At 41.6% G+C, this 21,730-nt stretch overlaps 1 protein-coding gene across 5 annotated transcripts in view; it reads left to right on the plus strand.

Annotated features, from left to right (window-relative positions):
• Gpd1l (glycerol-3-phosphate dehydrogenase 1 like) overlaps nucleotides 1-9,580 on the plus strand; it is a 59,084-nt gene extending 49,504 nt beyond the window's left edge. For all 5 annotated transcript variants that reach the window (XM_046437199.2, XM_058576512.1, XM_058576513.1 and 2 more), the window contains one exon: nucleotides 1,398-9,580. In XM_046437199.2, coding sequence (XP_046293155.1) covers nucleotides 1,398-1,494 — 97 coding nt within the window. In that variant the 3' untranslated portion in view covers nucleotides 1,495-9,580. The remainder of the gene's footprint in view (nucleotides 1-1,397) is intronic.
• Nucleotides 9,581-21,730: the final 12,150 nt, after the last annotated feature.

The following is a 21,730-nucleotide window of genomic DNA, read 5'->3' on the forward strand; positions in this document are numbered from 1 at the left end:
GATAGATATAGTCATATGAATAAAATATCAAAGAATTCAGAAAAGAGGGAAGGACAAGTTGTCCCAGCATTGTGCCACTAGAAAGGACCCATGTGAAAGTGCATGCACAGCCTTGCAGTGTCCTTGTCTTGTGACTGGTTGCCTGCTTCCCTCCTCCCCTCCCCTTCCAGCCAGACCTGTGTTAAGGTTGGGCTAGGGTCAGCTGATTGGCCACCTGACTGAGGGAGGAAGTCCTGTAGCACATAAGCTGTCCAGCCTCCCCAGGACCACTGCCTGGCCCCACTGGCCATACAGCCCTTCATCTTGCTGAGTTACTGTGCTTCCCTGTAATTATGATACCAACTACAACACTTTATTCATCAGGTAACTCACCTGATTCTTACAATAGGCCTATGTCTCCAGGTCCATTTTACAGATGAGCAAACTGATTCAGGGTTTGTGAAACTTGCCCAGAGTCCATAGGCTATAGAGTCAGATTTGACAAAGTTTACCTGACTCCAAAAAATAGCATAGGCTTCCATACCTTCCAAAACCTACAGTAATGACTCTCATAAGGACATGTGATACCTCAGTACTGTTTGCTCTTCTTAAATTAAATATTGTCATTATAGGATTCTAGCCAGGTAATTTTCAGAATGGCCTTTAAAACTCTATTAATTCTATTAAGCTCACTTGAGGCTGAGAGTGTGTGTGCGCGCGCGCATGCGCATGCACACCCTGAGATGATGTTACCTTTTCTTAAGTAAATAGAACCAGTTTTTCCACAGGATTATTAGGTTGCTCCTTTATGCCCTCATCCATTTCACACTTTCACTTATATGTGTTCACATCTTGGAGGAAACAGCAAAATAAATCAAGCTTCCAGCGTGAGATCAGGGCTTTGCTAATTGTGGGTCCTCACTTGGATTCTTGCAGGAGTGTTCCAGGCCTGATTTATTTATGGTGATGTGTGGGCAGCCTCATTGTCATCTTGAGATGATCCTTTGGGGAGAAGGGAGAACAATATCTCCTTGCAATTTAAAGTTTATTCTCCAATCTTTTAAAACAGTGACAGGAACTTGGACTCACTCCAGATGTGGGCCAAGATCCTGAGCTACAACTCTTTTCTGTAAATGACCACCATTTACCCCAGGAGGATAACCACGTGAGTTGCGTATCAACAGTACAACCCAGCTTGTTAGGCAGAGAAAAGTCTCATGGTCCTGAGATCTTGTAGCTGCAGTGCTAGGGCTCTGCATTCTTGAGACCAAAGAATAAAGCAATGTGGAAAGTGAGGACTGTGTTTTCCAGAATGGCATATCGATCTGCAGGCTAGTAAGCAGGACAGAAAAACAAATTTGTTCTAGGAGGTAAACCAGATGGCCTAAGCTTGCCTTTCCACATTTCCTCTTGCTCAGGTTTCCATTGTTTACTGCCGTGTATCAGATCTGCTACGAAGGCCGACCTGTCTCAGAGATGCTGTCCTGTCTCCAGAGCCATCCAGAGCACATCTAACGGGAATCACATAACGGGCTGGGGAAAGTCCTGCCTCTCCTATCAGTCTATTGGGTTCATGTGGAAACCAACACTTGGCAACAAGAGATTTGCCCAATCGTGCTCCCAACACGGACATGTATGAATTGTTACAGGTTCGTTTTTTAATTACGAGAGGCAGTTCGTTGGCTCAACTGTACAGGGCAACAACTAAACACACATGTGGGCATGTGTGTTAACTTCTCATTGTGTGGGTGTTTCTACTAATCAATATTATACATCCTTTTTAAAGATCACATTTGAAATTTCCCCACTGTGGTACTCTATAAGATTGGGACTATCTCAGCTAAATTTTTTAGGTGTACTTCATATGTATTTGAGTGGATGAATTATTTTTTTTCTCCTTCTTTTGATGATAAATTTAACCAACATTAAAATGGTTGGTAGGATGAGGAAGGGAATGTGTTCAAAGATCACCGTATTTAACATTTAAACACTATCTCAAACCAGCATAATTAACTTACTTTGATTGTGGGTTGGTGTTTTTTTTTGTTGTTTGTTTGTTTGTGTTTTACAATTAGATAACTTTCAATTAGATAATCCACTTATATACTTCCCCTCAAGTCCCCCAGATCCTCTGAGAGGGTGCTGCTATTATTCCTCTTGAAAGATGCAGTTGCTATACCTGGTCATCTGGGTGTGTGGGAACAGAGCCAGGAATGGAGTGCGCACTCTCTACCTGCCAACATGTGGGACCTTTTAAGATACTACTAGGCTTTTCTGGCCTCCGGCTACTTGGTTGTGGCAAGTGTCCCATGCAACCTTTCCTGAGGTCACAGGAGGACATCCTGACACTGAGATGTGTGGGGGTCAGGGTCTTGATGATTGCCACACCAGGTGTGGTCCACGGTCGGGTAGGATCTGCTTCACTCTTTGGAATCCAGTTTCCCAGGCCCTGCCCTGGACCCCCGAGTGCTATCTCTGCTTCAGTACACCTTCCGTGTGTTTCTGATGCTCACTCTAATTTGAGAACCACTACTTTCAAAAATCTACTTCATCCTGGCCTGTCACACATTGTGTTCCACAGGAAGCAAGCATCCTGGACTCCAGGGGTTGTTCCAGGAGTACAGGAGACCTGGGGGAAGCTGCACACGTCCATCCCTCTTGAAGGTGTAGAATGTATGTTAGTGTCAGGGGAAGCTCTTTGCTTACCCCGGCGAGTCCCAAACACGGTGGGCTTAGGGAGATGTTTTAGCAAAGGAAACTAGCCAAAGTTTCCAGGGAACACTGTTGTAGGCTGAGGTGACTTTAGGACAGCTCGAGTGGATCCTTTGCTCTCTGCAAGCAATGAGCATGAATAGCTACCTGTGGAATTGTGAGTTCTGAACTTTTGCAGTTCAGGTCAGCCATGAATCTTTTATGGAGCTTTAAGGTGACACTGTCGAATACAACAAAGTCTACTTGTCAGCCTCGCTGAAACGCACATTATGTGGGATAAGTGCTTTTAATTTTAGAATTAGAATGGAATGACTGTACCCCTCAAAATGAGATTGGTTTCGGAATACCATTCCACAGTTACCTTATATAGCATTCCATAAGTATTAAAAGAACCTATGAATGTCATTTATATATTCATGAATTTTTAGTTACTTTGTGAGATTTTTTTTTTTGCCCCACCCAACCCCAACCCTAGTTTGAGGGGTTATTTTTCCCTTCTTTCTTTTGTTCTTCTATAACTGAAATGATTGTAGAATTGATTTCCGTGGGAATTCTAAAAGCTATCTAAAACATTTCTGGGGCCTTTTTCAGCCTCATACACAGAAGTACATGGAAGCACACACAGTGCTACAGGTTTCAGCAGTTTTAATGCCGCTGTTAAATCAATTTTGGGGTCTCCTGATAAATCTTTTTTAAAGTTTGTACATAGGTAACAAAGAGTTACTTTTTAAGATATAAAAAGGGCTGTAAGCTAATTGTGGTGTCTACTAAGTAGGATCATGTGCTGGGAAGATTTGGGATTTTGTGTTTTCCCATCTGCATTCAGCCTCCTCTGGGTTTTGAACCTGAATGTTTTTTCTTTCCAAATCCCCTCTTACTGGAGCTGGGCATTATGGCACATGCCTATCATCCCTGCGGCTTGGGAGGCTGAGGCAGGAGGATCATGAGTTCAAAGCCAGCCTCAGCACTTAGCAAGGCCCTAAGCAACTTAGCAAGACCCTATCTCTAAATAAAATGTATAAAAAGGGCTGGGGATGTGGCTCAGTGGTTAAGTGCCTCTGGATATACTCCCTGGTACCAAAAAAAAAAAAATCCCTTCTTACCGCTCTGAATTCTGCTGACCATACCTCTCGAACATACTTATGATAATCTGCACATTATGGGAAAAGGTAAATTTTATATAAGTTTATGCTCTGCTACTTATAGATATTTATTACTCTACGAGTCATCTATTTTTGTAACCACCTGTGGTCCGTCCTTTATTTTAACTCACACTTCTTACCAATGATGGTGATAGGGAGGGAGACACCGAGATTAGGAAAGTTCATTTGTACTATTTCAGCCAATCTGTGAATGTAAAAACTACCCTGTGGCCTTGCTGTGGTCCACCCCACCTGGTGTGGAACAGATGCCTGTCTTGACCCCCACCCTCGGGATGGAGTGGAGCTCACTCTCTGGTTCTTTCCTCTCGCCCTTACCTGCAGCACAGCCCTGTGGGGTCGGCCTGCGGGGGGTGTTCTGGGGAGGTGCCAATTGTGCAAAGGGAACTTGAGTTTTTCCACTGGTTCTGATCTGCTGCCCATTTACTTACACGTGGACTGTATTTGTTTACAGACGGTAGGTGGATGTATGATTTAAAGCTTGGTTTAATAAACATTTAACCCCTCCAAACTTGTGTTATGGATTCTGTTATTCTTTTTTGTCATCAAAGTTCATAGATTTATGTAGGTCAGCTTTTTGCTAAAATCAGAATTTTGCTGCATTATCAATATTCAGGGTACTTTGAAGAAAGGCCTCATCTCTGATCTCAGTTTTCATTGCTTGCTGATTTTTGCTTGCTTGTTTGTTTGTTTGTTTGAAGCAGTGTCTCAGTATGTTGCCTACACTTGCCTCAAATTTGTGGGCTCAAGTTCTTCTCTTGCCTCAGTCTCCCAGGTAGCTGGGTTTACAGGCTTGCTGATGTTTTTACATATTTACAGTTCTGGGCAGAGACCTTTTAGTTCTGGTTACACAGCGTATGGATGAACTTGAAATTCTATCCTCTCCACCCCAAATACCTAGAAAAACTAGGAAGATGTAACAAGTATCTTTTTTTTTTTTTTGCAGGGGAGGTACTGGGGATTGAACTCAGGGGCACTCAACCACTGAGCCACATCCCCAGCCCTATTTTGTATTTTATTTAGAGACAGGGTCTCACTGAGTAGTTTGGTGTCTCACTGTTGCTAAGGCTGGCTTTGAACTCACCATCCTCCTGCCTCAGCCTCCTGAGCAGCTGAGATTGCAAACATGCCCCACCGCACCTGGCACAAGAATCCTTTTATACACAGGGCAAATCTCACAAAAATGTGAGGGAAGTTCAGGAACCTGAAGCAAACAAGGGCTAATAGAGTCCTGAGGCTTGAGTTGCAGATAGATCTTCTGCTGACAATGGAGCCCTCCAAAGGCCACGCTGCCAGCGGAGAAACGGACTAAGAAAACCCAGGTCTAGGCACAAAGAAGCTGAGCTTCAGGAGGAGAAAAATATTTCTGCTGAAGAATTTTAATCAGGGATACAGCACAACAATCATGATTGGGGTTTCAATTTTTAAAACTAGGAAACCATAAGCAAAAAATTGCATAGAAATTAGAACTTGAGGGGCTGGGGTTGTGGCTCAATGGTAGAGCACTCGTCTCGCACGCGCGGGACCCTGGGTTCAATCCTTGGGACCACATAAAAAATAAGTGAGCGAAATAAAGGTGTTGTGTCCAACTACAACTATAAAATAAATATTAAGGAAAAAAAATAAATTAGAACTTGAGTTATAATCCCAGTAGGTACCTGACAAAAGCAAGCATAGACCACTGCAGAAATCCACTCCCCATCCAGGCTGCCTGGGCTTCCCATAAATATAGTCCCCAATAAATTATGAAATAATGACACAGTAATTCTTTGTGAGTGAAAGTCAACCTATTTTCTAAAACAAAAGACTTTAGACTCCTAGGGTTTCAGATAATTCAATAACACGATAGATGCTTTGGAAGGTATTTTTTAAACTAAAGACATAAAGATTTAAAAATATTAAGGAAGAAATCAATATTGTTAAAATGTCCCTGCTACTGAAAATGATCTGCAGATTCAATGTAATCCCTATCAAAATACCAATGACATTATTGACAAAACTAGAAACACAGTCCTAAGATTCATATAGAGCCAGATACCATGGTGCTCATCTGTAATCTCAGTGACAGAATGAAGAGACAACCTATAGAAAAGAGAAGTATTTTCAAACTATACAAAGGATTGCTATCCAGAAGATGTAAGCAACTCAGAAAACTTGATAGCAAAGAAACATAACCCAATTGAAAAATGGGCAGTACATCTAAATAGACCTTTCTTTAATGGAAACATACAGATGGCCAACAGGTATGAAAAACAGTTCAACATCACTAATCACAGGAAACATGCAAATCAAACCCTGAGATATCACCTCACTCCAGTAAGAATGGCTGTTATCTAAAAGATAACAAGTGCTGGGGAGGAGGTAGAGAAAATGGAAGCCTTCCATGGTGTTGGGAATGTGAATTAGTTCAGCTATTACGGAAAACAATATGGAGGTTTCTAAAAAATGTAAAATGAATCTACTATAGAGCAATCATCATATAGTTAACTTTTGTGTTTTGAGTTAACTTTTGTGATCAAAACAAGCACAACTTAAAGGAGGAAAAGTTTATTTGGGAATCATAGTTTCAGAAGTCTTAGCCTGTAGATGGCCAACTCCATTGTTTTGGGCTCAAAGTGAGGCAGGACATCAGTGAGGAAGGGTTGAGTTTCAGAAAGCCACTTAGCTCTTGGTGGAGTTAGGAAGCTAAAGTGGGAGTGGGGGCACTGGAAATCCTCCAGCCACACCTCACCTGGCTACAGTTGCCACCCCATCAGTCCATTCAGACTAGGATGCACTGATTAGGTTGCAGCTTCTCACAATCCAATTCCTTTCCCTCTGCATACTCGTGCATTAACAAGAGTGTTTTGGGGACACTTCACATCCAAACTATGACACCATTCCCAAACCCAGTATATGGAAGAGATATCTTCTGCACTCTTGTGGGTTTTTGTTTGTTTGTGGTGCTGGGGATTTAACCCAGGGCCCTGTGCATGCCAGGCAAGCACACTGAGCTATATCCCCAGGTCTGTACTCCCGTGCTGATTGCAGCACTATTCACAATAGTCAAGAAATGGAAACAACCTAAGTGTCCATCATCTGATACATGGATAAAGAAAATGTACCACACACACACACACACACACACACACACACAGTGAAGTACTATTTGGCTGCAAAACAGAATGAAATCCTGTAATTTTTAATAACATGGGTACAACTGGAGGTCATTATGTTAAAGTGAAATAAGGCAAAGAAAAACAAATACCATATGACTTCATTTGTATGTAGAATCTAAAAAAGTGGATCTTATACATATAGACTAGAATGGTAACTAGTAGATGCTGGGGACAGTGGAGGCAGTTGGAGAGAGGTGGATTTGCAGGTATTATAGGGGAAAGAAGTTCCTGTGTCATATTACACAGCAGGGTGACTAAAGATGATAATGTACCGTATGTTTTTTGAAAGCTTGAAGAAAGGGTTTTGAATGTTTTCACCATAAATGATCAATGTTTGAGGAGACAGCTATTTCTACTCTTATATACATTATACAGTGTATACATCACATGACACCTCATTAATATGTATAGTTTTTACTTATTGGTTAAAATGAGATTTTAAAATAAAGAGTTTAATATAAATGCATATGTACATACAGCAAAATACCGTGGAGGGGGAAACCTAACCAGACAGATTTGGAAAAGAACCAACTAGAACATGTAGGAATTAAATAATCAGTTGGATTTTAAAAAACCGCTGAGTAAATAAATTTAAAACAGGTCTGATGGAGGTAGAGATAGAATTAGCAAACTGACAAATGGATATGAAGTAATAAAGTAGCAAAGAAAATATTTGAGAATTTAAGAGGTAAGTAGAGGATTGGATAATAAGACTACAGAAAAGAGAAAAGGGAGAGGCAGTTTAAAAATAAAAAGAACAACAACTAAACAGGCCCAGCATACAGTGGTGTACACCTGTAATCCCAGCAGCTCTGGAGGCTGAGGCAGAAGAATCGCAAGTTCAAAGCCAGCCTCAGCAACTTAGTGAGGCCCTCAGTAACTCAGCAAGACTCTGTCTCAAAATTAAAAATAAAAAGAGCTGAGGATGTGGCCCAATGGTTAAAGTGCCCCTTGGGTTCAATCTCTGGTATCAACATAAATTTAAAAAACAGGCTAAAATTGTCCAGAAGTAACTGTATACATTCAGTTTTATATTATTTTCTCTGATATATTTCTGCTAATCTTATCACCCAATCTTTATAGCTTTGTGATTGCATATCAACCAAACTGATGGCGAACTTTTCATTTGGGGGAAATAAATCCTATGAGGAATCTATAAGCATAACATCCTATTAATCTGAAGTTGTGATTGATTGGACCATGATGGAACAGAGTCAGAGGTGAATGTGTTACCTGTGGTGGGGTTAGAGGGCAGCAGGTGTGGTGCTCAAGCTCTTGGTTAACCTTCAATACCCATGCTATTAAACCTAGTTAGCTAACTCTTCTTTGGAGCTCACTTTGCTTTTAAGTGGGAGTCTCTGTGCACTCTGGCTGGTGGCATCACTGTGAAGGTCGGTGAAGAGCAGGAGATCTTAAAATATCTAAGGAGAAAAATCATCATCAAAGTAATGGCAGCATGTGGCAGGAGCAAGGTGGTGTGTTCACTAAATTATTTTACATCTTGTAGTGACATACTAAACTGCATTTCCCAGCTTCCCCAGCAGCACTCAGTGATACCATGGTGGCACCATGTGATTGAGTTCTAGCCACAGGCATAGGAAGGAAAAAACTCCCACTTCCAGATGTGATGTTCTGCTTCATTCCTTATGTTCTCTTTTCCTGGATACTTGTTGGATGGATATCAACTTCCAGGATGATCTAGAAGCCATATGTTGAAAATGCTATAATCTCTTTCAGCCAAGTTTTCTAGAAGGTAGTGTAGAGAAAAACCCCTCATTTTTGGTCCACAATGGACCGTGATAGATACAAAAAAGGAATCGTTCTATTATATCGCTGAGACTTAGGGGTTGTTTGTTATAGCAGCTAATATAACTTACCCTAATGTATTGCTAAAAAAGATGTTTAAAGAATCAAGAAAAGAAATGGACTTTGCAGAAACAGCAAGAGATTTGGGAGAATTTTATCCCTTGGTTACCATAATGTGTCTGCTTTGCAACCTTTGTTTGGACATGGGACTGTGTCGGAAAATGAGTGAGCCTGTGGGTGTGTCTCTCTTCTCTAGGACCAGCTAAATCCAACTGGCTAAATCCAGACTTTGTGTGGTTGTATCCTTCCTCTGTCATGTACACAGGTCCAGGATTTATAAGACTTGCTTACTTAACACTAGAGAAGCACCCCCACCCGCCCTGCCACACATGATGATGCTTAGAAACATCACTAGATCTTAGATAAGATCACCCACTGGCTGCCATATCGGAAAATCACGACTGGCTAAAAATAAAAAAGGAGTGGCTCTTCAGCTCGCCCTCAAAAATTAAGGAATTTAACTTCTCTGAATTTTACACATTGTGAGTGAAACAGAGGCACTGGAAAAAGTACTTTGTCATTGAACTTAATGTACCCTATAATTTGTCAAATTGGTGTTATTTGACTTGTTGCAAATGGAAATGCTTTTATGCTATGATAGGAATGTTATTTGCAGTTCTTTTCTGTTACTGTGCATATTTATTTTTAAATAACTTTTGAATAGGAAACAGTCACTTAATTAAAAAATAAAGACCCTTTTCCAAATAGCCATTATTCGTTTCTAACTTGCTCTTCTAGAATTCTGTTTTACAGATACAAGCAAATCCACTTTTTATCCCCTCCCCATTTCTTGATACAAAATAGAGATTATCACATGCCTTATTCCACATCTTGCTTTTTCTCACTTGACAATCTTTCATATTAATTGCTTGTTTTTAACAACTGTGTATTTATTTTAGCTTTTTATTTTGAAATATTTCTGAATTCATAGTTTCAAAGGCAGTACAGAGAGGTCCCCTGTACCCTTCACCTGGTTTTCCCTAAAACATCAACATCTGTTTTTTTTAAGTGTACATTCAAAATAACAGTGGCAAAAAACTTTTCACACAATTCTAAATACTTTGCATATGTGAACTTATTGATCCTCAAAATATAACATCTATATGCAGATAGGGAAACTAAGGCACAAAGTTGTTAAATAACTTGTTCAAATGACAGAGATAGATAGTAACTGATAAAGCCAGGATTTGAACCCAGGCAGTTTGGCTTAAAAGTCTATAGTCTTGCCAGGTGCGGTGGCGCACACCTGTAATCCCAGCAGCATGGGAGGCTGAGGCAGGAGGATCTTGAATTCAAAGCCAGCTTCAGCAATAGTGAGGTGCTAAACAACTCTGTGAGACCCTGTCTCTTAATAAAATACAAAATAGGGCTAGGGATATGGCTTAGTGGTCGAGTGCCCCTGAATTCAATTCCTGGTACCCCCCCCCCCAAAAAAAAAGAGTCTATAGTCTTAATTCTGAAGTGACATTGACTCCTTTTGAATAGTGGGTGGTTACTATTGGAAGGGTGGGAGATACAGTCACTCTTAACAATTCTTTTAGCAAATTTTCATGAATGTTCATGAAAGTTCATGCATACATTAAGACACTACTGTTCTAAAACTTTTTATTTCATCGCATTAATATTAAAGAACTTTCTAAGCAACATTTATGGATCTCACATTTTAAGTATATGCACATTTTATGACTTTTCCTTAATTTATTGCAGATATTTAGGTGTTTCTTTATAAGAATTGCTGCAGCAAACATTTTTTTGCACACATATCTCTGCTCACTTACATGAGTAAACATACAGTATAAGATCCTAGAAGTGAAATTGCTGGCTCACAGGTATGTATGGTTTATATTTTATTAGGCTTTCCCAAATTTCTCTTCAAAAATTTGGCTGTAATTTATGCTTCTGACCTCATTGTTTTGAGTTACCTCTACAACCTTATTAAGGATTCCTTGTTAATAATAATCAGAGACCTAAATTGAACCAATACAGAGATGTGCAATTTTGTATTTATCAAGAATTATAAGTCTACACTGCCAATATCATTGTAAAAGAATAAAATTTTGTTATACAAAACTAGATTTTGTTAAAACAGTTTTTTTTTTCCTAATAGTTGGTAGTGCAGAAAGTTTGTGTAGTCATGGAATGGATTGCATAAGGGAGATATTTGCAAGGAATATTGAAACAAGGAAGATTTTTTTAAGAACCCACAAATTCAGTGTTTCAGCAAAACCCCAGGAGACCCCTGTGAAAACCAACTAATTGGAGTAAGATGCTTTTCCAGGGGTGTTCTATGTTCCAATGAACTATGACCCTCATGCCCACTAGAGGGCACTCTCCGTGAATGACATTTCCCTTGATAGCTTGGCTGCTTGTGAAAAAATAGAATCATTATTCCTGCAAAAATTTTTTAGAACTTTGTTTCTTGGTCAAGTTTTTAGGGTCGCACATTTCCAAAGCTGAGTTTGTGCTGGGAAGTCAACCAGTGTCAGGGCTTCATTTTGACCTGTTTTTGGGGGAGGGGGGCACTAGGGATTGAACTCAGGAGCACTCGAACACTGAGCCACATCCCCAGCACTATTTTGTATTTTATTTAGAGACAGGGTCTCACTGAGGTGCTTGGTGACTCACTGTTGCTGAGACTGGCTTTGAACCGGTGATGCTCCTGCCTCAGCCTCCCAAGCTGCTAGAATTACAGGCATGTGCCACTGTGCCCGGCCACTTTGACTTTTTTTTTTTTTAATATATTTTAGTTGTCAATGGATCTTTTATTTATTTGTTTGTTTATATGCCATTCTGACGATCGAACTCAAAGTCTCAGACATGCCAGGTAAGCACACTACCACTGAACCACAACCCCAGCCCTCCACTTTGACATTTTAATTCAAAGATTTCGATATTCAGCAGTGTTCCTTCCATTTCTGGCCTCAATCCTCTGAGACGTTAGGCTGAACTTTGTGATTTCTGGATCTCTTTTCTTCCCTTTAATGTTGGAGACCCACTTATGAACATGTTTGTTCAATTTATCTTTGCATTTCTGTCATTCTGATGCTGATATTCTGAAGAAAGCCCAAACACATGCTTCCTGCATTTGGCTCTTGGGGAAATATTTCTAAAGGATGGTAGAGCTTCCGTGCTTTAAAGAAGTTTCAGAAAGAAGAGTGATAGGCATGGAGAGAAAGCACCTCGAAGATTACATCTGTAATCCCAGCAGCTCAGAAAGCTGAGGCAGGAAGATCACAAGTTCAAGACCGACCTCAACAATTTACGGAGACCCTGTTTCAAAATAAAGAATAAACAGGGCTGGGGATGTAACTCAGTGGTAAAGTGCCCCTGGGTTCAATCCCCAGTGCCATCCCTAGTTTCAGGACTTTGGAATCAAGCGGGAGATTCAAATTCTGGACCTGCATGACCTTGGGCAAGTGACTTAATCTCTCTAGGCCCCAGTTTTCTTCTCTATAAATAGTATCATTGACCTCATCAGGTTTCTTGAGAAGTCAGAAAATATGTAATTTGGTTTTTTTCACAATTCCCTAATTTCGTGATGGAAAGTGATACCGACGGGTTCTGCCCCCTCACATGTTGAAGTTTGAACATTGGAGAAGCATGCTGAGACAAGCATATAAAGCAGGGTTTATTTAAAAGGGTAACATAGACTTCTCCTGGGAGGGAGAAGGGGGGCATAGTTGGTATCCTAGTATTCCAAGAAGCCAGGTGTTCTGCCCTTTTTATATGTCTTAGGCTTCTTTTGTTCTCCTGCCTTTCCCCCCTTATCGTTCTCCTTCCTGCATACCAGGACTAGGCCCAGGAACACTGGGTGGGATGGCCCAAAGGTGGGAAACCAGTGGGCTGAAGGAGGAAGGGCAAGATGGTGTAGCCCAGGACACCTTAATTAACAACTTTATAGATCCCTGTAAGGAGGGGCAATTCCTGGGACAGGTTACCTTTGTAACAGTTTGGAGCAGGGACAGATTCTTGAAAAGGGTGGAGGAAGGGCTCTGAAGGAATTAACATTTCAATCCCTCAAGGAACAGTCTCGTCTTTCCAGGAATTTACTCAAAATTGGCCTGACTCGACTGACCTGACTCGATTTACCTGTCTATACTGACTGCCTGTCTAATTCTGGCTTCAAAAGGACTGGAGGAAAAAAAGGACAAGTCTTTATTTGGTTTGAATGGCCTGGGGCCTTCTGTAGGGAGATGTCCAGGAAGCCAGGGAACATTCTGGACTATAGATCAAAAGGGGAGGCAATCTCAGTAGCTCACAGCTGTAATCTCAGCTACTCAGGAGGCTGAGGCAGGACAGGCCTTAAGCCCAGAAGTTGGAGGCCAGCCTGGGCAATATAGCAAGACTCTATCGAAAAAAGCCCAGGGAGAAAGTGGGTGTCTCCACCATGCGGCCTGCGCAATGGTTTCATTAATGAGGTTCTTGGCATAAAGTTAGTTAGAAGAGATCAAAATAAAACACACAGACTCAGTTACCTTATTTCTATTGCCAGGTCCGAGACGGCTCCCCTCTCTGGCTCCAACCTCTAACCGCCCAGCAGGGCAGCAAGGATTACTCAGGGCTAGCAGGAGAGAGAGAGAGTGAACACGCCAGGGAGTAGCCTTTTATTGGGGAACAAGAAATTCAGGGGATAATTCCATCCAATGAAGGTTGAGGGGGGACTGCACTCCAAGGTCAGAGTCAGTGATTGGGCCCCCGGGGTCAGTGGTCAGTCACACCCCCACACGGATGGGTTCTCTCATCAGGAAAGGGCCGGGAAAATTCCGACACAGCCAGAAGCCTCAGACCCTTAACGGGAGCCGCCCAATCACGTGTCAGGATGGCTTCCCACAGGTGTCCAGGCCCAGAGACAGATATACAGGATGAAGTGTCCAGGTGAGGCCCACTCAGACATTCACAGTTCATTTCTTTGGGAGAATTTATAAATCTTGCACCCCATTCCCCAGGTTTTATTCATTGAGAGTCCTGCTTTTATTTGACCCCATCACCACAAATGTGAAAGCCACTGGGAGTCTATTAGTTGTTGCAACACCCAGAGTGACCTCTTGAGGGAAGCACTGTGCAAGGCTTATTCAGTCAACACCATTGGTTCAACAGAGCTCACGGAGCGGATATTACATGCTAAGTGAATATGTGACTTGGGCATTTACCTCTGGTCAGTGAGGGGGAGGTGGAAAGAGGTGAGGGTTAGAGCTGGATTTCTAGATTTATTAACTTTCCTGGAGAGGTTCCTCTGTGCCAGGCATTTCCCCCATATCTTATGTTACTCCAAGGCAGGTGGCAGTTGTCCCATTTTATAAAGGCAGAGAGGCATGACCACCACCAGTCTTTCTTCAAGCGACCTCTGCTTCCCAGAATGTCCTTTTCTCCACTGGCCGCTGTGTCCTACCTCTCCTCCAGCATAGGGGTCAATTCCCCCAAGTTGCAAATCTTATTAATCTTAATTGCAACTGTCCTGACCTTCCAACTGGACTGGATGGATCTCCAGGAGCCAAGAGTCCTGTTGATGCCTCATTGTGTCCCCAGGATCCAGTCCAGAGATGACGACTAGGGGTGCTCCATTCCAGTTGGTTACTGACTGGAAAGAGGCACAGGGACATGGTGATGTGGCAGATTTGGGTCATAGCTCCAAGTTTTTCCCCCTCTCTTTAAATCCAGGCCTTTGGCCATTCAACTTTACAGAGTATTTCCAGCCCCACAAACTAGACTGGTCCTGCTCCTTGCTCTGATAATGTAGCTGAGTGGGATGCAGCCAGACATGACGGTATGCCAGGTCCAAGCGATACAAACCGTGTATTTATCAACTGGACTCCTTCCTGTTCTCTTACTCTCTTTAGTCTCAATTCTAGAAAACAAAGCATGAATCATTTTAAAAAGTTAATTGCATATAGCTCAAATTCATTTATTTTGATCTGCAGCCTAATTTTCCATTATATGAACATATCCCAACACAGTTATCCATATCCATGTTGATGGGACTTAGGGACTTTACTAATACTGGGGGGAAAGGAAAAATAATTGTTACGGTTTAGATGTGGTGTCCCCCAAAAGCTCACATATGAGACAATGCAAGAAGGTTTGGAGGAGAATGATTGGGGTATAGCCTTAACATAATCAGCGAATTGATCCCTGATGGGATTAACTGAGTGGTGACTCAAGCAGGTGGGGTGTGGCTGGAGGAAGTGGCTCATTGGGGGCGTGGCTATGGGGTATACATTTGTACCCTGCGAGTGGAGTCGGACTCCCTCTGTGCTTTCTGATCACCATGTGAGCTGCTTCCCTCTGCCACACATTCCTCCATGATATTCAGCCTCAACTTGAGGCCTGAGAAATGGAGCCAGCTGTCCATGGATTGAGACCTGTGAAACCATGAGCCCCCAAATAAACTTTTACTCCCCTAAAATTGTTCTGGTCAGATCTTTTAGTCACAGCAGTGACTAAAAGATAATCCTGACTGACTAAAATAATAATCTTGTGCACGAGTGAGACTATCTCAAAGGTCTGTAATAGCCAAGCCTGGGGAGCAAGCACACATCTTCAAATTTACGAAAAACCTGCTCAACTGCTTTCCAAAGATATTGGACCAACCTGCTCTCCACCAGAAGCCTATGAGTATTCTCATTTCTCCACGTTGGGCATCACCTAGCTTTGGCATACTCGTTTTTTTGCAACCTTTTGCCAATCTGGTGGTTTAGAAACGATGTTTGTTGATACTTCAATGTTTATTTCCCTGACTGCCAAGGAGTCTCAGCCTCTCTCCTTTTTATGGGCTCTTTTGGTCACCTCTTGGGAATCAACTGTGCATATCTGCTATTTTTCTGCTGGATTGTTTGACTAATTTTTTTTGTCAGTTTGCTCCTAAAAGGTTTCATATCATCTTTATATTATATATTACATACATATATGGAAATATAATATAACATATATAATACATGAAAATATTATGCATTTTTATATATTTGCTTGCATATAGGATCTTCCAGTAATTATTTAAACTGGTTTATGAAGATATTGTTCACATATCATATAATTCAGTGATTTTTTTTAAAATACAATTTTGGAATATTTTCACAACCTCATAAAGAAACCCCAACCTCTCTATCACTCTTCTTCCCTATCCCCTAGCCCTAAGCAGCCAGCCACTGATTCACCTTCTGCTCTGCAAATGGGCCTATTGTTGACACTTCATATGAATGGAATTATAAAATATGTGGTCTTTTGTGACTGGTATCTTTCATTTAGCATATTTTCAAGGTTTATAAATCATGTTCTGGTACATATCAGGACTTCATTCTTTTATGACTGAATAATATTCCACTACACTCCATTTTTCTTACTCATTCATCAGCTAAAGTAGTGTTCAAAGAAAAATGTAATTGAAATTGGAATTATTTTTTGGTACTAGGGATTGAACCCAGGGGCGCTTAACCACTGAGCCACATCCCCAGCACCCCCTTCTTCTTCTTCTTTTTTTTTTTTTGAGACAAAGTCTCACTAAGTTGCTCAGGGCCTCCCTAAATTGTTGAGGCTGGCATCAAACTTACAATCCTTCTACCTCAGCTTCCTGAGCTGTGGGGATTACAGCCTATGCCATGGCACCCAGTGGAAATTGTTATATTTGTTTATTTATTTAGGATGTTTTTAAATTTGTTTTAATTCGTTATACATGACAGTAGATGCACTTTGATACATCATATATAATGGAGTATAACTTCTCATTCTTCTGGCTGTACATGGTGTAGAATTACACCCTGTTTAGTTATATATGCACACAGGGTAATAATGTCTGATTCTGACTCATTCTCCTATCCTCCCTACCTCCATACCCCATCCCTTCCCTTCACTCCCCTCTACCTAATCTAAAGTAACTTTGTTCTTCCCTAGCCACACCCCCATTGTGAATTAGCATCCACATATCAGAGAAAACATTTGGCTTTTAGTTTTGGGGGATTGGCTTATTTCATTTAGCATGATATTCTCCAGCTCCATTCATTTACCAGAAAATGCCATGATTTCATTCTTCTTTAAAGCTGAGTAATGTTCCATTATATGTATTTCACATTTTCTTTATCCATTCATCTGTTGAAGGGCACTTAGGTTGGTTCCATAGTTTAGCCATTGTGGATTGAGCTGCTATAAACATTGATGTGGCTGTGTCACTGTAATCTGCTGATTTAAGTCTTTTGGGTACAAACTGAGAAGTGGGAAGGCAGGGTCAAATGTGGTTCCACTTCAAGTTTTCTGAGGAAGGAAATTGTTTTTAATAGCATCGAATGTCTGCTCATCTGTCTGACTGTCCTTCTCCCACACATCATCAGGAAAAGTTTTTCTACCCAAATATGAAAGAAAGGCTTTGAACTGTAGGCTGCTGGTGAGGCTTCTCCATTCTAGTCCCCATAATTCAAGAGACAGAGACCCTCAATACTTGATGGAGCCCATGAGACAAGAGCATCAGTATCACCAGCAAGTGGTTAGACGTTCTGCAGTCTCTGCCCAGACCGGTCTGGATCAGGCCTTCCAGGAGAACAGATGACTCTTGTGCTCATTCCAGTTTGGAAGGCCCTGCTCTGTCCCGCCGTTTCTCACTCTGACCCACCCATATTGAGGTGGCCTGGAAGTCTTTGTAAACAATGCCAATGATCTGTTTGTAGAGATTCTGGTTTCCCTGGTCTATAGGAACAGCTCTCGGGCCCAATGTGTTTTTGGGGCTCCCAGGTAACGCCATTGAACAACCAGACCTGAGAACCCCAAATGCAAACATCTTTTTGGACCCATCTCAACTTTTTTTTGTAAACCACTTTTAGGAACATTTAGTCTACATGTGTTGAGCTACCAGATTTGCAATGTGTTTAGCTAAACTGACTTAATGACATTCTAGGAAAGGTCCCTTTTCTTAGGAATTGGGGTATGACAGTGGCCAGTTTCACCTTCTTTCCCTGACCTCCCTCGGAGTGGGTGCTCAGAGCTCTGTTGACAAAGATCCTGTGGTTCCAAGGAAACACAGCTGAAACCCTGTGAAGGGTGGCTTGCCTCGGATGTGCCAGGGTTTTGTTTTTGGGGTTCATTTTTAGTTTCCTGTTTACAAATTTGCTCTACAAGGAATGGCTACTACCTTCAGCAGTGTTTACCTCAAACAATTTCTTCCTTGCTCCCGACAGCCGATTAAATACAATAAGAACAAACATCTTGGGTGGACACCAGCGTCTGTCTCTTTTTAAATAAACCCAATCCTGATCTTATCTTTGCTAAGGAAGCTGTGGCTGCAACAAGCAAGTCTATTTCTGCTCCGTTCTCATCTCTCAGGATTTCCTTCCCTGTATCGGCTTCCTAATGCATGATCCTGTCCCCTGTCAGGTTATCATGGTGATAACTGCAAGACCATCTCATGGAAGGGACTGAGAGATTGACATCTGCTTCTCATATCCAAAAGAGGTTCTGCCATTTTCCCATGTGTGTGTGTGGGGGGGGGGGTGCGAGGAGGGTCTATGTCCCCTTGTCATTTATAGTCCTCCCCTACATCTAACCTAGATGGCATAGTGGCAATGCCCTACCATCATGGTTGAGGCCTCTTTTTGGAGTTCAAGGAAACAGGCAAAGAGGACGTGCGTGTTCCACGCGTCCTGCGTTATCTGACTCAGACACCAGAAGGTGCAAGACCTTCTGCATTTTCTGACTCCCACGTTTTCAGCCACCTCAGAGCTTATGTCGCCCTGACTTGTGGAAGAGAGTGGCCACATAAGAATCAAAGGCCCCCCAGGTTCCTGAAATCCACACCAGGCAGGGCGCTTACAGGTGTCGAATAGCCTCTTGGGTTCTCTCCAGGTGCAGCTGAATTACTGAACTGCTGAATGGATCTATTTCTATCAGACTGGGCCAGAGAACCCTGCTAGTTCTCCCATGTTTGCAGCACTTGCCTGATTCCAAATCTGGGACATTTCCTTCTCACTTAAAGCAGATTCCTTGGAGGGTTTTAACCCCATAGAGTTCTCAAGCCTGGGAAATTCAAGATAGGAGACTCAGGTTGGGAGAGTTGAGACCTCCTTTGACCCAGCAGTTCAAAGCTATTTCTAGGGTGGCAGGTCTGGGACCAACAGAAGCCAGCAGGGCTTGCTCAATGTCGTATCTTGGGCCTGCCATAGGCAATTTCTTTTGTTTTTGATCTTTGCTGAAGCCCTTGGTTTAATTGGCTGGTCGGCTGCCTCTCTGATCACATTACAGATCTGCACCTGTGCAGTCTGGGTGTCCTTTGTAAATAACAGCCTGTTCTTTCAGCTTCCTTACCCTGCCTTTTAATTTTTTTTTTAAACTGGTTCCCTTCTTTTAAATTAGAACTCCAATAAATAATTCAGTGACCTGGGTGATGCCGCTCCCTCCTGCAGGAGGGAGCGCTCTGATGGTGTTGATTGGCGATCTCCACCCAAGGCTTTTGGGCTGTTTGCAACAAGATTTGTGTTGCAAATCTCTAGAATAACCGATCCCAACTTCTAAGAAGTCTCTGATGTCCCCTGCAAACGGCAGCCCCCGTGTTCCCACAGATGCTCCATCGACAGGGATTTGATGTAAACAGCGTTTCTTTCAACTTAAGTACATGTATCTGCAGAAGAGTGCGTGTTCTTGTCAGTTCAGAGAGCTTCTCCAACAGCAGGCGTGTGTGTGTGTGTGTATGTGTGTGTGTGTGTGTGTGTGTGTGTGTGAGAGAGAGAGAGAGAGAGAGAGAGAGTGTAAGAGTGTAATTTTGAGGCAAGGACTCCCTAAGTTGCTAAGGCTGGCCTTGAACTTGTATCCTCCTACCTCAGTCTCCTGAGTAACTAGGTGTATACCATCTAGCAGGTGTGCACAGGTGAGTACCGCCATGCCTGGCTAAAGGGCATATTTAAAAAGCTCTCAACAAATATGAGAAAATTGTCTATGAGTCATATAAAAGCACCCAGTTTACTGCTCATCTATCTGACACTTAACAGTGTCTTGGAAAAATAAGACTTTGCCCATTTAATAGGTGAAAATGCTATCTTGGTATTTTAATTTGTGTTTAATTATCAGTTAATAGAGGGTTCAGAGATAAGAGGGTTTAGAAAAGGAAGATGTTTACTTGCAAGACATAAGAGGCTCTCAGAAGGAATTGCTCACCCAATAAAAAACACAATAGGGCACACCTGGAATCCCAGCTACTCAGAAAGCTGATGAAGGAGGATCACAAGTTCAAGGTTACCTGGGCAATTTAGTGAGACCCTGTCTCAAAATGAAATTTGAAAAAGAACCTGAGGGTCTAGCTCAATGGCAGAGCATGAGTGAGTTCTATTCCCAGTACCGTGAAAATAACACAACAGGTCATTAAAGTCAAATATCGCAAAATTACTGAGGTATTGAATTTAAAGTTGATGTGTTCATGACAGAAAACCATTAATTTTCTTACAGGGTTATCATTTCTACAAAGGTCGTGGCTCGTCTTCAGAGAGCAGCATTGCAAAAGTCAGGGATAAAGTTGCTAGCATTCAGCACTCAGAAACTTACAGGAAATGCTCAGAAGTTCATCAATTTAGAGGTAGAATTTGCGTTCAAAGCATCTGCTTTCCTCTACCCCTAGGACTTAAAGGAGGCAAGACTCAGTTTTGCTTGCACACGACATTCCATGAGTAGAAAGAATGGTATATTTCTTCTTATATGACTCTATGTCATATAAGACCTGATTGAGTTTATTGGGGTTTATCTTTTGCTTATTGGATTTTTACCTGTTATGTTAAAATTATTTTGCAAAAAAATATTTCCTTGTTTCATCTGTTTCATTTGCCTATTTTTTGGAGGGGGGCTGGTGATTGAACTCAGGGGCACTCGACCATTGAGCCGTATCCCCAGCCCTATTTTGTATTTAGAGATGGGCTCTCACTGAGTTGCTTAGCACCTTGCTTTTGCTGAGGCTGCCTTTGAACTCTCGATCCTCCTGACTCAGCCTCCCGAGCAGCTGGGATTACAGGCATGCACCACCTCGACTGGCTCCTTTGCCTTTTGATTTGGTTTATGGTATTCTTATCACAGCTACCTCTTTTACTTTTATATAGTCAAATCTACTGAATATTCTACCCATGATTTCTGATTCAGTATCATGCTTAGAAGTCCTTTTAATGTTTTTTTATAGGCAGCTCACAGAATGGGAGAAAATATTTGCAAATCATATAACTGATAAAGGATTAATACCTGGAATATATGATCATTGATTCTTAGATGATCGCTCTCTACAACTCCGTGGCAGCAACCCCCAAACAACTTGATTTTTAAAATGGGCAGTGGATTTGAATAGATATTTCTCCAAAGATATACAAAGGGCTAACACACAAGAGAATATGCTTAATTAATATTACTAATCATTAATAATGCAAATCAAATCTACTATGAGATCCCACATCACACCCATAGAGTAAAAAGTTTCTCTCCCTTTTTCTCTCTCAAAACCCATATAACAACAAGTGTTGGTGAGGATAGGAAGAAATTAGAACTATTGGACATTGCTGGTGAGAATGTGCAAGGTGCAGCCCCTGTAGAACACAGTACCACGTTCCTAAAAAAATTAAAAATGGAATTACCATATGATCTAATAATTCCACTTCTAGGCATATACACAAAGGAATAAAAAGCAAGCTCTTGAACAGATATTTGTACATCTATATTCATTGGGCATTATTTATAATATCCAAAGACAGAAGCAGCCCCAGGGTTTACCAAGAGATGAATAAACAAAATGTGGTATGTACAGACAATGGAATATTATTTAACCTTCAAAAGGAAGGAAATCTTTGAAGACATTAAACTTGAAGAGACATAAAACTCAAAGACATTATGTTAAATAAAATGAGCCAGACT

The sequence above is a fragment of the Marmota monax genome, unplaced genomic scaffold (genome assembly GCF_021218885.2).
Source record: "Marmota monax isolate L192 unplaced genomic scaffold, Marmota_monax_Labrador192_F-V1.1 WCK01_AAM20220418_F8-fsc00021, whole genome shotgun sequence".
NCBI classification, from domain to species: domain Eukaryota; kingdom Metazoa; phylum Chordata; class Mammalia; order Rodentia; family Sciuridae; genus Marmota; species Marmota monax.